General features: G+C 45.1%; 1 protein-coding gene across 1 annotated transcript in view; it reads right to left on the minus strand.

The window, feature by feature from the left end:
- The window catches only part of LOC144597784 (uncharacterized), a 126,188-nt gene that overhangs the window by 91,296 nt on the left and 16,087 nt on the right, over window positions 1-18,805 (minus strand). Inside the window, exons 5-8 of the mRNA XM_078407366.1 lie at window positions 16,410-16,498; window positions 9,523-9,622; window positions 6,909-6,952; window positions 1,761-1,838 (exon numbers count right to left, since the gene is read on the minus strand). Coding sequence (XP_078263492.1) covers window positions 1,761-1,838; window positions 6,909-6,952; window positions 9,523-9,622; window positions 16,410-16,498 — 311 coding nt within the window. The remainder of the gene's footprint in view (window positions 1-1,760; window positions 1,839-6,908; window positions 6,953-9,522; window positions 9,623-16,409; window positions 16,499-18,805) is intronic.

The following is an 18,805-nucleotide window of genomic DNA, read 5'->3' on the forward strand; positions in this document are numbered from 1 at the left end:
ATTCCTACTCTGTCCTTTCTGTACTGGGCCTCCTCCATTGTCAGAGTGAGGCTAATCGTAATTTGGAGGAACAGCACTCATATTTTGCTTGGGCAGCTTACAGCCACAGTGGTATGAATATTGATTTCTCGAACTTCAAGTAACCCTTGCACCCCCTCTCTTTCCATCCCTCCCCCACCCAAGCCGCACCAGGTTCCCGTTCTCACCTAGCCAATAGCTAACAATGGCCTGTTTCCTTTATCATCGTTACTTTTTTGCATATCTTTCATTTATTTGTTCTATATCTCTCTACATTGCTGCCTGGATCTCTCGTTTCCCTTTCCCCTGACCAGTCTGAAGAAGGGTTTCGACCCGAAACGTCACCTATTACTTCTCTCCAGAGACGCTGCCTGTCCCGCTGAGTTACTCCAGTATTTTGTGTTTACCATTTGGTTTAAGTTTGACTTTCCCAAGACTTAGGACACCACATTATTTGGATTAGAGTACATTAACCAAAGGGAAGAGTTGGATAAACTTGGATTGTTTCCTTTGGAGCTTCAGAGGCTGATGAATGACTTGACAAGTTTTTGTAAACCTGTGAGAGGCGTAGATAGAGTGGAGAGTAGGTTATTTTCTTTACAGGGTGGAAATGTTAAACACCAGAGGGCATGGAGAGAGAGGTAAAGTTTAAAGAAGATTTTGTTTGTTTGTATGCTTGTTTAGATTGGGTTTTTTTCCACAGAGATTGGTAGACGCTGGATCACACTACCAGGAGTGGAAGTGGAAGCAGATTCGCAAGTGGTGTTTAGATAGGCACATGAATATGCAGGGAGTGGAGAGATATGGATTACATGCAGACAGAAGAGAACAACATTTAAAAGTACTATAATAACATTTAAAAGACATTTGGACAGGTATAGGGAAGATTTAGAGAGACATAGGCCAAATGCGGGCAGGTGCAACTAGCATAGATGGGGCATCAAGGGCAAGTTTGGCCGAAGGGCCAGTTTCTGTTCTGTATGAATATTAGTTTAACTTGGCATCATGTTTAACACAGACGTTGTGGGCCAATTAGCCTGTTTTGGTGCTCTCCCGTTCTACGTTCTATAATCTATAAGCCCCCGTTGCAGGATTTTAAACTGGAATACAAGAAGTAAATCACTGCTTCACCTGGAAAAAAGGGATTTGGTACTTGCGATATGGGAAAAGGGGATTTAAAAGGGCATCTGTAACTCCTGGAATTGCAGAGAAGAATGATATGAAATGGGGTCTTGGTATTTGTACAGATGGCAGATTTAATAGGAACCTGAGGGGCAACTTTTTTATACAAAGGGTGGTATGTATACGGAACGAGCTGCCAGAGGAGCTGGCTGAGGTAGGTACGATCACCACGTTTAAAAAACAGTTGGACAGGTGCATGGATAGGGCAGGTTTAGAAGGATACAGGCCAAATGCAGGCAGGTGGGACTAGTGTGGATGGGGCGTGTGGTTGGCTTGGGCAAGTTGGGCCGAGGGGCTGTATGACACTCTGAGGCTGTTGGGCCATTAATAGACACGTGAACAGTAAACATGTCGGAAGGAACTGCAGATTGATTTATTCACAAAATGCTGGAGTAACTCAGCTGGAAGGAACTGCAGATGCTGGTTTACAACAGCCGTATGCTCCTTGTATGCATATATCTCCGTCTAAATGTCTTTTAAAAGTACTACATTGTAACATAATATTTATTTGTATAATACAAATATTCTTGGAGTAAAAATAGTAAAAATTGTTTTAATACCAGTCAGGAACTTTGTGCCAGTCTGTGAATATTCCACCCGTGCACTGGGCACCACACTCGATCAGATGACCTGCAAGACTAGATGCCAAAGAGAAAATGCACTCTGAATTCTTAAAATGGATTCAGAAAGTTTAGAAATGCATCAGAAACGTATGCATGCAAAATACATAATCCAGTGAAATTAGTAGAGTAATGAGCATGATCGGTTCCTGTTGCCTCTGGGATTTACGCTCATTCAAACCCAGATTGGAAAAACTTCACCCTCTACGAGCTTCAAGATTTGATGTGAGGAATTTGAGGAAGGATATTCTTGCTATTGAGGGCGTGCAGCGTAGGTTTACTAGGTTAATTCCCGGAATGGCGGGACTGTCATATGTTGAAAGACTGGAGCGACTAGGCTTGTATACACTGGAATTTAGAAGGATGAGAGGGGATCTTATTGAAACATATAAGATTATTAAGGGGTTGGACACGTTAGAGGCAGGAAACATGTTTCCAATGTTGGGGGAGTCCAGAACCAGGGGCCACAGTTTAAGAATAAGGGGTAGGCCATTTAGGACGGAGATGAGGAAAAACTTTTTCAGTCAGAGAGTTGTAAATCTGTGGAATTCTCTGCCTCAGAAGGCAGTGGAGGCCAATTCTCTGAATGCTTTCAAGAGAGAGCTAGATAGAGCTCTTAAGGATAGCGGGGTCAGGGGGTATGGGGAGAAGGCAGGAACGGGGTACTGATTGAGAATGATCAGCCATGATCACATTGAATGGTGGTGCTGGCTCAAAGGGCCGAATGGCCTACTCCTGCACCTATTGTCTATTGTCTATTGTGATATTGATTTAAGTAATCCTTGTTCTTGCGAGATGATGACAAATTCCACTTCAATGGACATAATCTGGGGATCTCATTAAAAGAAATCATTAAGAATGACATGGACAATAGAGAAGCAACAAGAATAGTAGATAGACACAAAATGCTGGAGTAACTCAGTGGCTCAGGCAGCATCTCTGGAGAGAAGGAATGGGTGTACACCAAAGATAGACACACAATGCTGGAGTAACTCAGCGGGCCAGGCAGCATCTCTGGAGAGAAGGAATGGGTGTACACCGAAGTTAGACACAGAATGCTGGAGTAACTCAGTGGCTCAGGCAGCATCTCTGGAGAGAAGGAATGGGTGACGTTTTGGGTCGAGAGCCTTCTGCAGACCAGACCCAACCCGACCTGAAACATCACCTATTCCTTCTCTCCAGAGGTGCTGCCTGTCCCGCTGAGTTACTCCAGCATTTTGAGTCTATCTTTAGTATAAACCAGCATCTGCAGTTCCTTCCTATGTACATAAGAATAGAGGTAGAGTGGGGAGACACAAAATGCTGGAGTAACTCAGCGGGACAGGCAGCATCTCTGGAGAGAATGGCTGACGCTTTGAGTCGGGACCCATCTTCAGACAACAGAAGTACAGTTATGTATATGAAAGGAGCATGGCCTTGGGGGAGGGTAAACACAACAAACACAGAACCTGTTGTGCTGCTAAATTTATGGGCAGGAAATCGTGGACATTCCAAGCTGCCATCCAGCTGCACTGACAGGGAAAACCAAAACTAAGAGATACGAGCAGGAGATCCTTGCGGACAATCCCAGTATTTGGGAGACATTGTGTGTAGGAAGGGACTGCAGATGCTGGTATAAACCAAAGATAGGCACAAAAATGCTGGAGTAACTTAGCGGGACTTAGTCTGAAGAAGGGTCTCGACCCGAAACGTCACCCATTCCTTCTCTCCACAGATGCTGGCTGTCCCGCTGAGTTACTCCAGCATTTTGTGTCTATATTTGGGAGACATTGGTTGGTGGTGGTGGTGGTATAACAGAGGTCTGGAGGGAGGGAGCAATAGCTTGGGCTTGGGAAGAAGCTGGGAGGACCGTGGGACAATTACACAGTCATAGAGTGATACAGCGTGGAAACAGGTCTTTCCGCCCAACATGCTCCATGTACACTCGTCCCACCTGCCTAGATTTAGCACATATCCCTCCAAACCAGTCCTATCCATGTACCTGTCTGATTGTTTCTTAAACGTTGCAACAGTATCTGCCTCAACTACCTGCTCCGGCAGCAGGTTCCATACACCCTCCACCCTTTGCGTGAAAAAGTTACCCCTCAGGCTCCTACTAAATCTCCCCCCCCCCCCCCCCCCCCCACCTTAAATCCATGTCCTCTGGTTTCCATTCAATTACTCTGGGCAAGAGGCTCAATACAGTACGTCTACCCGATCTTCTCCTCTCATGATTTTTTACACAAGCTCACCCCTCATTCTCCTACACTCCAAGGGATAGAGTCCTGGCCTGCTCAACCTCTCCCGAAAGCTCAGGCCCTCGAGTCCAGGCAACATCCTCGTAAATCATCTCTGCACTTTTTCCATCTTTCCTGTAAACACGGTGCCCAAAACTGAACACGATACTTTGAAAGTGGCCTCACCAACGTCTTATACAACTGCAACATGACCTTCCAACTAAGGGGTGAAGGGCAATATATGACTGATGAAGGGCAATGTGTGACTGATGAAGGGCAATGTGTGACTGATGAAGGGCAATGTGTGACTGATGAAGGGCAATGTGTGACTGATGAAGGGCAATGTGCCAAAAGCCTTTTTGACCCAATCTTCCTGTGATGCCACTTTCGACAAACAATGTACTTATACTCCTCCATCCCTCCGCTCTACAACACTCTCCAGAGCACCACCGTTCACTGTGTAGGTCCACCCTATGTTTGTGCTCCTAAAAACCAATGCCTCACTGTGGGAGCCATTTGTGTTTACTAGCTGTCTTAGCACATTATATTATTTTGTATCCTGCTGTATCATTTTTGGGCACTTGGGGGTTATCGTGGCTTACATATGTGGGCATATGTGCATATATGGACTAGGAGGAGCCAGAATTATGAGTATAATTGGGGATGCACTGACATAATGCTTCAAACACGATAGGAGCCTGGTAAGATACAACTTCGTACCAAGTCAATGACTGGAGATATACTAATCTGTTTGTATTACTACTTCAATAAACGACTAATTAAACTGAAACTCGTGAAGATCTCTATCGTTGTTTGCGTCAAGAATGTTCACTCCACTCCTTTCGTGAATGTGGTAGGCTTAGGGACTTTATTGGGAAGGAGAGCTAGATAGAGCTGTTAAGGATAGCGGAGTCAGGGGGTATGGGGAGAAGACAGGAACGGGGTACTGATTGAGAATGATCAGCCATGATCACATTGAATGGCTCGAAGGGCCGCATGGTCTCCTCCTGCACCTATTGTCTATTGTCTATTGACTAAGTTGCCGCTACACTCACATTTCTCTGTATTAAATTCCATCAACCATTCCTCATCCCACCTGCCCAGCCCATCAAGACTCTGCTGCAACTTTTGATCACCATCTTCTCTATTTACAATACCGCCCACTTTTGTATCATCTGCAAACTTGCTAATTTTGTCGTGTATGTTCTCATCCAAATCATTGATATAGGTGATTAACAGTAATGGGGCCCAGCACTAATTCCTGAGGCACACCATTAGTCACAGGCCTCCAGTCCGAAGAGCAACCTTCCACGATCACCCTCTGCTTCCTTCCTCAAAGACAATTTTCTATCCCTTCAACTATCTTTCCTTGAATTCCATGGGATTTAACCTTTCAGCAGCCTTCCACACAGAACCTGGTTGTATGCCTTACTGAAATCAACGTGTACAACATCTACAGCTCTGCCCTAATCAACCTCAGTCTGAAGAAGGGTCTCGACCCGAAACGTCACCCATTCCTTCTCTCTTGAGATGCTGCCTGACCCGCTGAGTTACTCCAGCATTTTTTGTCTCCTCTTACATATTAATAATAACTTTAAAATGTTATAACACACAAAGGTATAGGAAGAAGCATTGTAGTAATTGTTAAGAATGCTTGAACTTATGTCAAAGTGTTATCTGTTTAATTAAGAGATTAATAATGATTGCTTCAAGGTACAAATGTATTGAAAAATAAAACTGTTACATGTTCATATATATATTTTTTGTGATAAACCATTTATCTTATGACACTTGTGCTTTACGACTGTTGGCAGATCAATTTCCCTCCTGGGATAAATAAAGTTCTATCGTGTTGTATCGTATCGAAATGAACACCTACATATCATAAGATCATGCAAAAAAATTAAGTTTCTTATGCTTCAATCGGGGTTTATGATTAGAAAAACGTGCATAATATATTTTTATTAAGTGTATTATGTTTGTTGAAAGTGACATCACAGGTAGATAAGGTGGTCAAAAGGGCTTTTGGTACATTGGCCTTCATCAGTCAGAGCATTGAGTATTGGAGTTGGGAGGTCATGTTTGCAGTTGTGAGGCCGTATTTAAAGTATTGTGTTCAGTTTTGGGGTACCATGTTACAGGAAAGATGTCAAATTGGAAAGGGTGCAGAGAAGATTTACAAGGTTGTTGCCAGGACTCGAGGGCCTGGGCTTTAGGTAAAGGTTTAGCAGACTGGGACTCTATTCCTTGGAGCCAAGGGGGATGAGGGATGATCTCATAGAGGGGTACAAAATCATGAGAGGAATAGATTGGGTAGAAGCACAGAGTCTATTGCTCAGAGAAGAGGAATCGAAAACCAGAGGACATGGGTTTAAGGTGAGGGGGAAAAAGATTTAATAGGAACCTGAGGGGTAACCTTTTCACGCAAAGGGTGGTGGGTGTATGGAACGAGCTGCTGGAGGAGGTAGTTGAGGGAGGTACTATCGCAACGTTTAAGCAACGTTTAGACGGGTATATGGATAGGACAGGTATGGAGGGATATGGGCCAAATGCAAGCAGGTGGGACTAGTGTAGATGGGACATGTTGGCTGGTGTAGGCAAGTTGAGCCGAAGGACTTGTTTCAACACTGTAGAACTCTATGATTCTATATATTCTTTAAAAAATCTCTAATCCATTCACAGAAATCATAAAACAATAAAAGGTCTCATGTGTAAATTACATTCAAATCAGATGAATAAATTGCAATTAATTATGAAAATAAATAATATCGCAAGCAAAAAGCTTTGGAAAAGGAAGGTGGATAGTAATATGTCAGAAGTAAACGGCACAGCAGCATGAAATCTTTATATAAAAGACAAGGAAAAGGTTTACCTTCCTGCAGCCAACAGGTCAAACTCATTTTGTTTCCAGCCAAACTGCAATAAAATACTAAATCAGGATGTTAAGAAAACTAAATATATGGAAACAAAATGAAGAGCAAGCTCGCAAGGATGAAAGGAAACTTATTTACATCAACTTTTTATATCCATACATAACCTACCGGATGATAAGTTGCATCTAGCCTTAAATAATATCTAACTTTTTCACAAAATTCTGCTTCTGAAGATAGGCACAATCTGCTCACGTATGCCAACTCTTGAGTTGACGGAGGTGGTAGTTGAGGCATATAAAAGAAACTTGGACAGGTACGTGAATAGGAATACTTTGGAGGGCTATGCACCAAATGGGAATAGTTTAGATGGGCATCTTGGTTGGCATGGATGAGCTTGGCTGAAGGACCAGTTTCCGTGCTGTATAACTCTATGATGGCGAGGTGTGTTATTTTGCAATTATCAGATTCAAACGAAGTGGTGGAAATCTGAAATAGAAATTCCAAATGGAGGAGGGTGACTGATCAATCGTCGTTTCGGGAGAATACGTTTGTCACTCTTCACGGAAATTTCCTGAGAAATTAGATAACATTGCTGAGATTTTGTTTTTCCACTACATGGTGAAAAATTGTATTATTTGGAGTTGATTATAATTACCAATCACTTCTGGATTGTGATACATCACATCTGGATTGTGACTCATCACATCTGGATTGTGATTCATCAAATAAGCTCTGAACTACAATCGATATTATTATTATTATTATTATTATTATTATTATTATTTACAGTGTACTATGTTTACACATTCTGTTGAGCTGCTGCAAGTAAGAATTTCATTGTTCCATCTGAGACATATGGCAATAAAACACTCTTGACTTTTGACATCGATTGGTAAATTTGACAGTGCATTTCCTGCCAGGAACCATGTTAATGCATCTAACATTGTTTTTCCCCATCAGACACACATTTACATTCAATAACCTTGCATCCAGTTCCAGTTTTGCCCACACAAATTGGAGGTGTCAGGTTGGCCAAATTACTGTCACAGTTAGTCACAGTTAAAGCAATTTCCCATGTCTAGTGGGTTCCATTGGAATGACATTGAAAGGCCACCTCATTTAATAATACTAAACGCAGCAGTCAGCTTCGACCTTCCCTGGGCAGAAGTAATCCGATACTTTGCAAGTCTTCTTAGTCACTTCATTCTACAATTTCAAGCCTACTTAAAAAATTAATACATGATTAATGTATTTTTCATGGTGCCTCAGTGGCCTTGTCGATGCAGCAATTTTTTGAGTAGGAGTTTAATGATATGTGACCAAAGTAACAAAGGCAAAGTTGGAAATCCTGGGGAAGAGGCATGTAATTATGTGTGCAAAGATTATAGCCCCTGTTGAGCAAATCTGTAAACTCTCTCAAGAGCTATGCCTCCACAGGCTCAACTTCACAAAGTCAAGCAATTACGTGTAATAATAGGGCACGGGCATTGGCAAGATTATTTTCATATACAGGGGGACCTCATTGAAACCAAACAGTGAAAGGCTTGGATAGAATGGATGTGGAGAGGATGTTTCCACTAGTGGGAGAGTCTAGGACTAGAGGTCAGAGCCTCAGAATTAAAGGACGTTCTCTTTAGGAAGGAGATGAGGAGGAATTTCTTTAGTCAGAGGGTGGTGAATCTGTGGAAATACTTTGCCACAAAAGGTTGTGGAGGCCAAGTCAGTGGATATCTTTAAGGCAGAGATAGATAGATTCTTGATTAGTGCAGGTGTCAGGGGTTATGGGGAGAAGGCAGGAGAATGGGTTTAGGAGGGAGAGATAGATCAGCCATGATTGAATGGCGGAGTAGACTTGATGGGCCGAATGGCCTAATTCTACTCCTATTCCTTATGACCTTATAAATTTGATTCATTGAATATAGTTTACATCATTCTGTGGAATTATTTGCCACAGAAGGCTGTGGAGGCCAATTCTTCCTGTGACCTGCGTGGGTTTTCTCCGAGAACTTCGGTTTCCTCCCAGAGTGGATATTATTAAGGCAGAGATAGAAAGATTTGTGATTAGTATGGGTGTCTGGGGTTATGGGGAGAAGGCAGGAGAATGGGGTTAGGAAGGAGAGATAGATCAGGCAGGATTGAATGGTGGAGGAGACTTGATGGGCCGAATGGCCTAATTCTTCTCCTATCACTTATGACCTTATATGTGTTTCAACTGGCCGTGTGCACATTAACTATGGCGTTTGTTGCAGTATGATAGTAGTTCTACTTCATAAACACTTTACTACGTTGTAAAGTGCTTTGGGGCAATCTGACATCATGAAAGGTGCTGCACACAATTACCTTCCTAGCCCCTCATTACCTTTATTGGTCTGCTCGAACCACAGTGTTTCTGTTGGGAATAGCCTTCAGTAATGTAAAATTGGAAATTTCTAAGTCCGTACTTTAAAAGGGTACCCATTTTACATCTGTTAGAAAACATAGTTAATTTATGCATGCAACTTTCCTATTTACACATACTTTTTTCAATGGACCGTTAACAGTTCCATTTGGAATATGCACAATTTTGCTATCATGAAAAAAGCTTGGATGATAGTTACGTAGAGAGTTACTTACAGAATGAATTAGGGGTCCCAGAACGATAGCACTGTCAACGCATCTTCCAGTCACCACGACATCAGCACCAAGATCCAGAGCTCTACTGATCGGTCGGGCTCTATACAAAGAGGAATGCAGGCAGGTGTCAGGGGTTATGGGGAGAAGGCAGGAGAATGGGGTGAAGAGGGAGAAATAGATCAGCCATGATTGAATGGTGGAGTGGACTTGATGGGCCGAATGGCCTAATTCTGCTCCTGGCACTTACGACCGTATGACTTTATGACCTAAGTCGAATAAATAATGGGTGTGCGGGGAATGAAGGGGTATAGATCATTTGCAGGAGATGAGATTAGCTTAGCTTGGCATCATGTTCGGCACAGTCATTGTGCACCAAAAGGCCTCTGCTCTACTTTTCTATGTTAATTATTCTTTATTCCAAATTCTGTTTAATGGGGATGAATGAGTTTAAAGGCATTAATACGGTTTACATATTATTGTTTTTTTCCAACATTTTTACAAACATTCCCAAGTTTCTAAAATGTGCAAGAAGTGGAGTCGTCATGGTTTTGCGGTTTCAGCTAAGATGTAAGCAAAAAAACATGTCAAGTCAAGTCAATTGTATTTGTATAGCACATTTTAAAACAACCCACGTTGACCAAAGTGCTGTACATCAGTTCAGGTACTAAGAAACGAACATACAATGGCACACAAACATAACAGCACCTACATAAACAGTTCACAGCGCCCCCTCAGAGGGCCTCAAATGCTAGGGAGTAGAAATAGGTTTTGAGCCTGGACTTAAAGGAGTCGATGGAGGGGGCAGTTCTGATGGGGAGAGGGATGCTGTTCCACAGTCTAGGAGCTGCAACCGCAAAAAGCGCGGTCACCCTTGAGCTTAAGCCTAGACCGCGGGATAGTCAGTAGGTCAAACAGACTCTGCAAATTGTACCGGGAAGTCCATAAACATGTGCAACAGGATAATCATTAAAAATAATTATATGTAAGACTATATCCACCCTTCCAAGAAAAAACCTCTTCAAACAGAAACAGAATGTTGGAAGAAGGTACATGGTGGGTCACGGAGCATCTATGTAAGTCTGTTTCAAGCTGAGACCGGCGGCGCGGCGGTAGAGTTGCTGCCTTACAGTGCTTGCAGCCCCGGAGACCCGGGTTCCATCCCGACTATGGGAGCTGTCTGTACGGAGTTTGTACGTTCTCCCCGTGACCTGCGTGGGTTTTCTCCGAGATCTTCGGTGTCCTCCCACACTCCAAAAACGTACAGGTTTGTAGGTTAATTGGCTTGGTATAAGTGTAAATTGTCCCTAGTGTGTGTGGGATAGCGCAAGTGTGCAGGGATCACTGGTCGGTGCGGACTAGGTGGGTCGAATGGCCTGTGTCCGCACTGTATCTCTAAACTAAACTAATCTAAACTAAACTAAACCTGGCATCAGGCCTGAGCATTAGCAGCAAAGATTGCCACTACATAGGTGAATCGAGGACCAGAGGGCATAGGTTTCAGGAGAAGGGGAAAAGGTTGTTTGAAAGGAGTGCACTGGGGATGTGGGTTATCTGAAACAAGAAAATTCACTGTTGGGTTAAATAACAAATCCCCTCAACAACCTCTCTTTTAATTTCTCTCACTTTCTACAGATTAAGGAGGTAAACAAGGGCACTCGCACAGCTCCTAGCTATGCCAGTCTTTCTGTTGGCTATATTCTTCTTCCAAGCATCATCCAGCTGCATACCCGCCACCCCAGTCCTCGGGTTCTTTATCAGCCATAGTGTGCAGGCTGATCGCTGGTCAGTGCGGACTCGGTGGGCCGAGGGGCCTGTTTCTGCGCTGTATCATTAAAGTCTAAAGTATATCTACAACTACATTGCTGCTGCTTCCTGCACTCCACCAAGCTCCACCGTGCCGCCAAATTCACCGGAATGATTTCTGACCCTTTCTTGAATGACTGTCTCCATCGCAAAAGACAGAGTTGCCACCGACACCTTCTGAAAAAGCACTGACTCCCTCAACTATACCTCCTCCCACAATGCCTTTCGTAAGGATGCAATCCCACTTACTCAGTTCCACTGCTTTTGCCGTGTCTATTCTCAAGATGAGACCTTCTGCTCTAGAGCTTCAGAAATGTCCTCCTTTTGGAAGTGTAGCTTCCCTTCTGCCATAGTTGGTGAAGCCCTCAAACATATTCATCCAATTGCTATGGGTCTGCTCTAACCCCCTCCTCACCTCCCCCATCCCTAGACAGAACAGCAATGGACGTCCTCTGGTCCTCACCTTTTACCTAGGGTTGCCAACTTTCTCACTCCCAAATAAGGGACAATCCCAGCCAGCGGCCACGTGCTCCCGCTCCACCAATGGCGGCCGCTCGGGCCGGGAGGCGGATTGCTACGCAACCTCCGTTAGGCGGCGCACGGGCCTCCGGGCCTAGAGCACCCCCCTGGTCGACAGTGTCCTGGGCCTATAGCGAGGGCCTAATACGGGACAAGGGCGGTCCCATATGGGACAAACCAATTTAGCCCAATATACGGGATGTCCAGGCAAATACGGGACAGTTGCAACCCTACTTTTACCCCTCTACTCTCACCATCCGATATATCATCCTCTGCTGTTTCGGTCAGCTCCAACATGATTCCACCTGCCTGGTCCCTGCATGGATCCCTCCAGCCTCACTAACCGATATATCATCCTCTGCTATCTCTGCCAGCTCCAACTTGATTCCACCACCAGTTACATCTTCTCTCCCCCCCCTTTCTGCTCTCTGCAGGGACCATTCTCCTCAAGACTCATTGATCTGCTCATCCTTCCCCACGCATCTTACCCCAAGCCTTGGCACTTTCCCTTGCAACTGTAGGAGGTGTAACATATCCCTTTACAGCCCTTCCAGATGAGGCAGATGTTTACCTGCCTCTCTTATATTAATGGACAACCCTTCTGATGTATGGTAGACACAAAATGCTGGAGTAACTCAGCGAGTCAGACAGCATCTCAGGAGAGAAGAAATGGGTGACATTTCGGGTCGAGACCCTTCTTCAGACTGATGACATTTCGGGTCGAGACCCTTCTTCAGACTGATGTAAGGTCATCAGCCTGAAACATTTGTTTCTCTCTACTATGATGCAGTCTGACCTGCTGAGCATTTTCCAGCATTTTCTGTATCTATTTCTTGTTTAATAATGACAAGACTCATAATTAATGATCTTTATTTACAAATGAATATTCTCATATGCCAGAAAGCCTTTCCCATTGTTTCGAAATGTGTCTGATGATATTCAGCAAGGACATGTTTCTGTACTGTATAAGTTCATGATAGTGCAATGGGTTGTGGAACCAAAGGGTAGCAAAGAAGAGATAGTGGGCAGGGACACCTATGGCTGAGCTAGGTGTGCTAGTGTGTATCCGCGCAAGCATTTGCATGCACACGCGTGTTTGTGACTGTGACTGTGAGTGCGAGTGTTTTTGTGTGCATTTGTGCCTCCGTGCATAAGTTGCAGTAATGAATGCACTTATAGATTCAAGATTCAATTTATTGTCACATGCACCAATTAAGGTACAGTGAAATTTCAGTTACCATACAGCCATACTAAGTGAAAAGCAACAAGACACACAGCCACATAAAACAAAATTTAACATGAACATCCACCACAGCGGATTCCACATTCCTCACTGTGATGGAAGGTAATAAAGTTCAATCATCTTCCTCTTTGTTCACCCGCGGTCGGGGCTGTTGAACCGTCCACAGTCGCCGCTGCCGACTGTCCGAGGCCCTCTCGTCGGGATGATCGAAACTCGCCGCGTCGGGACGGTTGAAACTCTCTGCGGCATGGAGCTCCCGAGTCGGCCTCTTCTCACCAGAGACCGCGGGCTTCACGATGTTAAAGTCCACAGGCCCCGCGGTTGGAGCTCTCCACAGTCGATCCTCGGCAAAGGATCGCAAGCTCCACGATGTTAAAGTCCGCGCCGCGCCCGCGGCATGAAGTCTCCAGGAAAAGCCGCCAACTCCTCGATATTAGGCCGCAGTGGGGACGGAGATACCACCGAGTTGTACCGAAGGTTCTCGACCCGAAACGTCACCCATTCCTTCTCTCCCGAGATGCTGCCTGACCTGCTGAGTTACTCCAGCATTTTGTGAATGAAGCATTAATGTCGTTCAGCACACCTTGATCTTCCATACCTCTTGCCATCGTCTCCTTGGTACTGAATCCAATCCACACTATCAAATCTGTTTTGTGCCTATTGTGCATCAGCTATCCCACATTAAAAGAAATGACGCAAAATTCACTCTTCCGTGTGAACTTCCAAGGCTCGGCATGGAGAATCTTGTGGACAGTCACAACAATGACACAGCTACACACTGCTCTGCTGTCACAGCTCAAGAATATGAAATGACAGGCAAAATGGAAGAAGATTGGTGTCTTCTTGCCTGTCAAGAAGCACGCTGGTCTGCCTTCTATACAGCTCTCCCTCTGGCATTAATAAGTGCCCCGTGACCTTGCACCTAAACGCAACATAGAACCAATGATAAGGAGATTGAGGAGTCAACTAACCACAAATGCAAGGAATTCCTAGATTGGCAACTCCACAAAACTTCAAGGGAAGAGAATATTTTCACAGGCACCCGGAGACCGAGTCACAGCAGAAAATATGTGGTTCATGGAAGCTCAGGAAGTCTCTTACATTTAATGCAGAAAAATATGAGGTGTTGTATTTTGGGAAGTCTAACATGGGCAGGTCCTACACGGTGAATGGTAGGGCTCTGGGTAGTGTTGCAGAGCAGAGGGATCTAGGAGTGCAGGTGCAGAGTAGGTAGATCGGATGGTCAAAAAGGCTTTTGGCACATTGGCCTTCATCAGCCAGAGTATTGGGTATAGAAGTTGGGAGGTCATGTTGCATTTGTGTAAGACGTTGGTGAGACAGCATTGAGAGTATTGTGTTCAGTTCGGGGCACAATGTTATACGAAAGATGTTCTCAAGCTGGAAAGGGTACAGAGAAGATTTACGAGGATGTTGTCAGGACTAGAGCATCTGAGCTATAGGGAGAGGTTGAGTAGGTTGGGTCTCTATTCCTTGGAGCACAGGAGGATGAGGGGTGATCTTATAGAGGTGTATAAGATCATGATAGGAATATATCCGGTAAATGCGCATAGTCTCTTGCCCAGACTAGGTGAATCGAGGGCCAGATGACATAGGTTTAAGGTGAAGGGGAAAAGATTTAATAGGAATCTTGGGGAATCTTTAATAGGAATCTTTTCACACAAAGGGTGGTGGGTGTAACAAGCTGCCAGAGAAGGTAGTTGAGGCAGGGACTATCCCAACATTTGTTAGACAGGTACATGGATAGGACAGGTTTGGAAAGATGTGGATCATTTGCTGGCAAATGGGACTAGTGTAGCTGGGACATGTTGCCCAGTGTGGGCATGTTGAGCTGAAGGGCCTGTTTCCACAATGTATCACTCTATGACTCTAATAGATACGGTAAATGCGTCGAGTCTTTTCCCCAGAGTAGAGGAATTGGGAATTGGGAACCAGAGGACATATGTTTAAAGTGAGGGAAAATAAAGTGAGGGTTTAATAAGAACCTGAGGGGCAACTTTTTTGCATAAAGGTTGTTATGAATATGGAAAGAGCTGCCGGAGGAGGTAATTAAGTCAGGAAATATCACAACGCCTAATAAACATTTAGCCAGATACAAGGATGACAGGTACATATGATAGGTTTAGATGGATATTGGCAAAACGCCAACACGTGGTACCGAGATGGGACATGTTGGTCAGTGTGGGAAGTGTGTTTCCACACTGTATGACTCTTTTACTTTGGAAGAACTTTCACTGGCACAATTACAAGTTACGCCATCAATAAATGATGGGCTTGCGAACCATTGCCCAGATCTCAAGAATGAAAAAAAGAACACTTTTATCTTTCTCGAAGAATGTTACTGATGGGGACATATTTCTATTTCCTGATTTATTTTCTTTCACAGAGAGTAGCATTTCACATTTCTTTACAGAAAACAGTACTTGTTATTCATTCCAGAATTAATGTCATATCAACATCAAATATTCTCTCTCAGTTCCACACGTCTCAAAAATTGGGATCATTGTCAAAGGTTTATGTCAATTCTTCATTCATCTACACAGTCGCAGCCCCAGAGACCTGGAATACTGCCATGCAGAGTAAGTAGCACCATTTAAACAGTCTTTGAGTGATCCAGAATATCTATTTTTCTTAAAAATATCACAATCTCTGGCCTACATCTCCATTGCTCGTGCCAAATTGTGATGTTGAGGCTCTACAAGGCGCTGGTCAGGCCGCATTTGGAATATTGTGAGCAATTGTGGCCGCCATATCTGAGGAAGGATGTGCTGGCTCTGGAGAGGGTCCAGAGGAGGTTTACGAGAACGATCCCAGGAATGAGTGGGCTAACACAGTGCTTCTTAAACTAGTGGCAGAGTCTAGGACTAGAGGTTATAGCCTTAGAATTAAAGGACATTCTTTTTGGAAGGAGATGAGGAGGAATTTCTTTAGTCAGAGGGTGGTGAATCTGTGGAAATACTTTGCCACAGAAGGTTGTGGAGGCCAAGTCAGTGGATATTTTTAAGGCAGAGATAGATAGATGCAGGTGTCAGAGGTTATGGGGAGAAGGCAGGAGAATGGGGTTAGGAGGGAGAGATAGATCAGCCATGATTGAATAGCAGAGTAGACTCGATGGGCCGAATGACCTAATTCTATTCCTATTCCTTATGACCTTATAAATTTGATTCAATGAATATCGTTTACATCATTATTGGCGCGGGGACTCAACATGTTGACATCATGTTGGCTCATGTTGAACTGAAAGGGTTGAGCAGTCGATAGTAATTGAGAAATGGAGGCACTGTGTTTAACGAGTCATACTCACCCTAGATAAGCATTCATGCTTTGGATATTTGCAGGGAAAGGACTCCCGTTATACATGTCTGCGATGCCCACTTCTTTCAGCAAATCTTTCTGGCAAATGGACAAAAAGGTGGAAACAATCCATCACTGCAAGCTTCCTTAATTCCTCGAAGGCACTGAATAATACCCGTGCAGCCACTCCCTGTCCCTAAATCCAGATTACAATCCAATTTTGCCAACTGAATCCACTTGTTCTAGACTCCTCTATCAATTCAGACATCAGCCAACATTCCTGGTGAACAGTGGGTTTGGACTACGGTTGCCAACTGTCCCGTATTAGCTGGGACATCCCGTATTTTGGGCTAAATTGGTTTGTACGGTACGGGACCGTCCTTGTCTCGTATTACGCCCGGGGGACGCTGTAGGCCCGGACGCTGTAGGTCCGAAGAGTGTAGGTCCCGATGGACAGTGTAGGTACGGATGGACAATGTAGGTCCGGAGGCCCGGGCCCTGCCTTACAGAGGTTGCATACGTACAAAGACGTACAGGTATGTAGGTTAATTGGCTGGGTAAATGTAAAAATTGTCCCTAGTGGGTGTAGGATAGTGTTAATGTACGGGGATTGCTGGGCGGCACGGACTTGGAGGGCCGAAAAGGCCTGTTTCCGGCTGTATATATATGATATGATAACCCGCCTCCTGGCCCGGGCGGCCGCAATTAGTGGAGCAGGAGCCGCTGGCTGGGTGAGATCACGTGGGGCGTGGGGCGGTGACGTCACTTTGTCCCTTATTTGGGAGTGAGATAGTTGGCACACCCAGTTGGGACACTCCCGATCAGCAGGGACACTCCCGGTCAGCAGGGACACTCACGGTGAGCAGGGACACTCCCGGTCAGCAGCGGGGAGCTGGGACACTGCCAGGGAGCATACCTGGACTCGCCCGGTGCAGTCAGGCGATGGAGGAGGACTCGCTTCACAGGGCACCGCGGCCTACGGAGAAGCCGGCGCAGAGCGAGTGATCGGGTCGGGTCAGAGCCCCGAGGTCGAGTTGGGCCGAGGACGACGTCGGTTCGGAGACACGAACGAAGTCGGGCTGAGGACGGAGCCTCGAGGACAAGGTCGGGCCAAGGTGCAAGGGCCACGTTGCAGAGATCAAAGGGGGACCTGGCATGGGGGGGGGGGGGGGCATCAAGAACTAGGGTTGCCAACTTCCTCACTCCCAAATAAGGGACAAAGGGTGACGTCACTGCCCCGCGCCCCACTTGACCTCACCCAGCCAGCGCCCAGGTGCTCCCGCTCCACCAATGGCGGCCGTTTGGGCCGGGAGGCGGGTTGCTACGCAACCTCCGACAGGCGGCGCCCGGCCTACACTGTCCGGACCGACAGCGTCCGGGCTTACAGCGTCCGGGCCTACAACGCCCCCCCCCCCCCGGGCCTACTGCACCCCCCGGGCCTAATACAGGACAAGGGCAGTCCCATACGGGACAAACCAATTTAGCCCAAAATACGGGATGTCCCGGCTAATACGGGACAGTTGGCAACCCTACCAACAACATAGATGGACATACGGTGGGGGGGGGGGGGGTGCGAAGTAGGGAGGAGTACTTTATGTAACTTTGTTGGCCCCATTTGTGGCGACTCTTTTGTGTACATTGTCTGCAAAAACAAAGGATTTCACTGCACCTAGCTAGGTACACGTGACAATAAAGTATTAAGCATCATCAACACTTGCAAATGGATGGAGTACAGAAATACATGAAGGCTTTCCAACCAGGCTCTGTTAATTGTCGCTGCATTATTGATCTAATGTGTGAAAGCAAACCGCACTTTAAAATTCTAATTTAAATTAGTTCTGATAACGTCTCAGAACAAAAGTTAACTTTGACACCATGGCCTAGAAATTGAGTTGTGTAATGCTTTTTCTAAACTTATAGAATTGTTTTCCCCTGGTGTGAAATTCACAAATGACCACTTACGCGTCATTTCACATAAATTTGGAAATTCAATAGGACACTTCCTTTGGATCCTTTGGATTTGAAATCCAAATTAAATTTAATTCTAGTTTATTTTATAGTCTATTTTATTTCTAGTTTAGTTTAGTTTAGTTTGGAGATGCAGCGCGGAAACAGGCCCTATTGGCCCAAAGGGTCCGTGCCAACCAGCGATCCCCGCACATTAACACTATCCTACACCCACAAGGGACAATTTTTACATTCACCAAGCCAATTAACCTACACACCTGTACGTCTTTGGAGTGCGGGAGGAAACCGAAGATCTCAGAGAAAACCCACGCAGGTCACTGGGAGAACGTACAAACTCCTTACAGACAGCGCCGGTAGTCGGGATGGAACCCGGGTCTCCGGCGCTGCATTCGCTGTAAGGCAGCAACTCTACCGCTGCCGCAACATTATTCTGTGAAT

This window comes from Rhinoraja longicauda, chromosome 1, assembly GCF_053455715.1.
Source record: "Rhinoraja longicauda isolate Sanriku21f chromosome 1, sRhiLon1.1, whole genome shotgun sequence".
NCBI classification, from domain to species: Eukaryota; Metazoa; Chordata; class Chondrichthyes; order Rajiformes; family Arhynchobatidae; genus Rhinoraja; species Rhinoraja longicauda.